Source organism: Bison bison, unplaced genomic scaffold (genome assembly GCF_000754665.1).
Source record: "Bison bison bison isolate TAMUID 2011002044 unplaced genomic scaffold, Bison_UMD1.0 scf7180017864304, whole genome shotgun sequence".
NCBI lineage: Eukaryota > Metazoa > Chordata > Mammalia > Artiodactyla > Bovidae > Bison > Bison bison.
The window spans coordinates 16,268,450-16,272,754 of NW_011494876.1; the positions used below are offsets into that span (position 1 = coordinate 16,268,450).

At 59.9% G+C, this 4,305-nt stretch overlaps 2 protein-coding genes across 3 annotated transcripts in view; both read left to right on the top strand.

Annotated features, from left to right (window-relative positions):
- CCDC71 (coiled-coil domain containing 71) overlaps positions 1-1,584 on the top strand; it is a 3,613-nt gene extending 2,029 nt beyond the window's left edge. The window contains exon 2 of one of the 2 annotated variants that reach the window (XM_010851874.1): positions 1-1,584. In XM_010851874.1, the coding sequence (XP_010850176.1) occupies positions 1-1,319 (1,319 nt within the window). In that variant the 3' untranslated portion in view covers positions 1,320-1,584. The other variant, XM_010851875.1, reaches the window with a different exon arrangement.
- Positions 1,585-3,072: 1,488 nt separating this feature from the next.
- LOC104997293 (laminin subunit beta-2-like) overlaps positions 3,073-4,305 on the top strand; it is an 8,981-nt gene continuing 7,748 nt past the window's right edge. Inside the window, exons 1-5 of the mRNA XM_010851961.1 lie at positions 3,073-3,213; positions 3,321-3,486; positions 3,567-3,640; positions 3,750-3,938; positions 4,007-4,070. Coding sequence (XP_010850263.1) covers positions 3,073-3,213; positions 3,321-3,486; positions 3,567-3,640; positions 3,750-3,938; positions 4,007-4,070 — 634 coding nt within the window. The remainder of the gene's footprint in view (positions 3,214-3,320; positions 3,487-3,566; positions 3,641-3,749; positions 3,939-4,006; positions 4,071-4,305) is intronic.

Genomic DNA, 4,305 nt, shown 5'->3' on the forward strand with positions numbered 1-4,305 from the left:
TTGTCTTCAACCCCATGAGCCAGGATCTCAGTGCCACTGAGGCCCAGCTTGTGGCCTTCTTGCAGGGCCTGCGGGATGATGGCTTCCAGCCTACTATCCTGCGCAGCGGCGATGTCTATGGCTATAGTTCGTGCACAGCCAACCCTCCAAGCCAGACAAAACTTCAGGCTCGTGCCCCCACCCCAGCTGCCACATCACCTCCAGCCAGTGCTCCCCAAACTGCCGTGCGGCTGCCTGCGGGCCGGGCCACGCTGCTCCCCATGCCACTGTCTGGCAGGCTGGCCAAAGCGTCCACCCCAGGCCTCGCCAAGCATGCTACCACCAACCTGCTGCTGAGCTCCCTGAAGCAATCAAGTGCCGGCCGTGCCCAGGGTGCGGCGGTGGGCTTTCCCACCCACCTCTACCCAGGTGTTTACCCTGCCATGCGACTCTCCGTTGTCCTTGAGGCCCTAGTTCCCATCAAAACTCCTGTGGCCTGCTTGGATGCCAAACCCAAGGCGCAATCACTGCAGCTGTCACTTGGGGACTCCCCCCTGAAGGTGAGGAAAGGTCCAGGGAAGAGGCTGGGGAATGCCCAGCTCAAAGCTCCCAGAAAAGCCACAAGCAAGGGCTCCAAGTGTCTGGCTCAAAGAGGCCCCAGGTCTGGACCCCGACAAGGCGCTGGGCTCCAGAGCAAGACCTGCAAAGTCACTGGGTCTTTCGGTGGCCCACGAGTGAAAGATGGCGGTGCTCTGGGCACGAAAGCGGCTCAGGCCAAAGCTGCCTGTGCCCAGGCCAAGGTGGCTCAAACACAGGCCACAGCCACCCAGGCCCGGGCCAAAGCCAAGACTGTGCAGGCCAGGGCCAAGGCTAAGGCAGCTCGGATCAAGGCCAGAGAAGTGCGGGCCAGGGCCAAGGCCAAAGCAGTGCAGGCCAGGGCCAAGGCCAGAGAAGTGCAGGCCAGGGCCAAGGCCAAGGCTGTGCGAGCCAAGGCAAAGGTGGCTCGGACCCAGCCCAGGGGCAGGGGCAGGCCAAAAGGGTCTATTCAGGGCAGGACTGCAAGGAGGAGCCGGAAAAGCTGCCCTGAGACTGTGGGGCAGAAGAGGAAAAGAACAGAGGAAGCAAAGGACCTTTCTCCCCGCAAGAGAACACGGCCTGGGCCCCGATCCCCTAAGGTGCAGCTCGGACCTGGAACAGCAGGGCTGCTGAAGTTCAGGGCCATCAAGCTGGACAGACTGGCCTCAGATGACGAGGTGCGGCAGCAGGCTCAGCGGATCCTCCGTGTGAACCTTTCCCCTGTAATACGACTGCCGCCTTTGCCACCACACTCAGCACCCTGACTCCTTGACACAGCAATGTTTGGGGAAACCAAGCCCTGTTGTGTGTGTGGCCAGCGACACAGTGTGCAATGCACATGGATTCCACAAGCCCGAGGACTCCGGGTGCCTCTCCAGGGCCCTGAGGGCCACTGACCTCCTTGCAGAGACTGGAGGAGGTGGGGTGGGCGGGCAGACGGGAGGGGCGGTCTCATGGCGCAGCGCACTGTGATTTATTCTTCAAGTTGTATGTCTGCTGTCCACCTATCACGTTTTATACCTTTCCACCTTCCAGTCTCCCCGCCTGCCCTTTCTGGTCTTTTTCGCATATGTGACTGCTGGGAGGCCAGCTTGAGCGGATAGGAAAAGTAGCCCCAGGAACAAGGATGCCAGAGAGGAGCCTGGTAGCCTGGGGAACGTCATGGGTGTGAGTGAAAGGGGGGCGGCCGAGCCACTCAAGTGGGACACCTCCCCTTGGGGCTGCCCTGGTGTGTTGCCCAGATAGGTCCCTTGGAGGAGGACAGCAGGTGACTACGTGGGGCAGCTTGCAGCCACAGGTTTTTAGTCCAGGGAATGGGTGGTGCAGACAGCTGGCCTTGTCTACTGTGGCTGAAACCTTGGGGCCTTGTCGGGGCTTGTCTGGGGCAGGGCCAGGCCTAAATGGGCTGAAGTACTTCTGCCTGTTCTCTGTTCTGCTCCTTCCAGGAGAGGATCTAGCTTGAATTTCCCCAGTTGGTGGCAAGGGGTTGGGGGTTGAGTCAGAGGTCAGGGTGGCTCTGGGTTGTAGGGCCAGAGTCTCCTCACTGACCAGGACACTCTTGGGTGGGTGGAGTGCTGTGATTGCTGAGCCTGGAAAGTTTGCACACTGCTTCTCTCTGTACTCTGCCTGGGTTCCAAGTGCTCCGTTTCCAGGTCCAGTCTCAGCACGTTTTCCAACGGGGGCTTGTGCGTTTCAGACATTATCGGTTCTGTCTGCTTTGGAGAGGGGGCAGGGCCCTGGGCCCTGGACAAAACTAGCTCCCTGCCCATCTGCCAGCCCTTCACTGGCTGCCCAGCCTGAAAGGCAGCGTCTGGGGCTGGTGGGGAGGGGGACACATTCCCCAGAGGCTCCTAGAGAACAGCCTTTCAGGGCTGGGGTGGAAGCTCATTTGAATGAGAATCAGGTCTTTTCTGCCCGTGTGGGTTAGTCTGAACCGCGGCCCCACTAGCGCCAGCAGCGTTGGATGGCGGAGAAGCTCTGTGTGCCGCTCGCCCTCCCCCCCCTCCGCTCGCCCTCCCCACCCTCCGTCTGCATTTGGTGGCCGCCATTAATATCCTGTCCCCATCCACGGCCTCCCTTGGTTTCTCCGGCTCTGGGGACCTCCCTGCTCCCAGCTGCGCCGTGGCCCCACCCTGCATGCTCCCTGGCTCTGATAGCCTTGCGTTCAGCTACCATGTGAGTATGGGTATGGGACTGAGGGCCGCACTCAGATCCTGGGGACGGCCCAGCTAGGGCCCCACTCTGCGTCCTCTTTCTCAGGCCTGATGCTGGCTCCCACTGCCCAGGAGCCCCAGCCGGGCTAGGCCCCCTTCTCTTAGCCCTGCTGCTGCTGCTGCCACCCATGGGTGAGAGATGAGTCTTTTTCCCTGAGAGCCTTTTGGAGGGGGAGGAGAAATCACCAGGCTTTCCTGGGGGATGGGGTGAGGGGGGGGGAGGGTACCCCTAGGATCTCTACTCAGACCCTGCCCCCTCCAAGTCCCGGCTCCCAGAACAAGTGCCCAGGAGGTACCAGACATGATGCCTCCTCCCGGCTGCTCAGGTGGCGACTGCCACCCACCTACTGGCAACCTGGTTATTGGCCGTGGCCAGAGCCTTCGAACCTCATCTACCTGTGGCCTCCATGGCCCTGAACTCTACTGTGTTGTCAGTAAACTACAGGTAGGGAGAAGGGTATGGCCTCTGGAGGTGGTATCTTTGGGTTTTTTGGACAAGTTCAGCTCCCATGGGAGTTCAGGTCATTGCTGTGAAGTTTTGGAGGCGGGTAGGGGCCAACCATACGCTTTCTGCTGAGTAACTCTCCTCAGGCGCTTCTCCAGGACTCTGAGAATTGCTGCTTTTGTGATTCTCGGGATGGGAAAAGCCATGGCATTGAGAATGTGGTCTCCCGGAGTGACCCTGATGGCAGAAAGACCTGGTGGCAAGCAGAGAGTGGTGAGGGTCCTCGTGTGCCCCTGTGTGCAGGTCTGGGCTCGGGTCAAGGCCTGGCCACTGAGCAGCCCTTGTGGTTACAGGTGTTGAGAATGTCACCATCCAGTTGGACCTAGAAGGTGCCTTTTACTTTACCCACCTCATCATGACTTTTAAGGTGACCCAGTGCCCCACCCTGAAGTCTTATTCTCTGCCTCCTGATCCTGACCCGATGGCCACCACTGATGGGTACCCCTGGTGACCCAAGGACCCTCTCTTGTCCCCAGACATTCCGCCCAGCAGCTCTGCTCCTTGAGCGCTCAGTGGACCATGGCCACTCCTGGCATGTGTTCCGCTACTTTGCCCACAACTGCTCAGGCCTCTTTCCTGGGATCCCTCCTGCCCCTGGCCGCAGAGTCAGTGACCTCGTCTGTGACCAGCGTTACTCAGACATCGAGCCTGCCACTGAGGGAAAGGTCAGGCCCAGAGGAAGGAGGGTGGGGCCCTGGCATGAAGCCAGAGGCTCAGGCTTGCTTCTTCCCAGGTAATTTTCCAAGTTCTGGACCCAACCTTTCTGGTGGAGAACACAAACAACGCGGAGATTCAGGGTAACTATCCCACGGTCAGTCCTGGATTCCTTGTGTGTCAGGAAAACCAGAAGGGTTTTCTGGGAGGAGAGATCCTGCCTAAGTTTGTGCACTAGTGGGGCAGAGCAGCCCCCCAGTGATTGTTTCGCAGCCTTGCCGCATCCTGGTCCTTTACTGTGGCCCCTGTCAGGGCTCCCCATGCATGTCCCGTTAGTGCTCCCCATACCTGTGCCCAATGCATAGGGACCAGCATGCT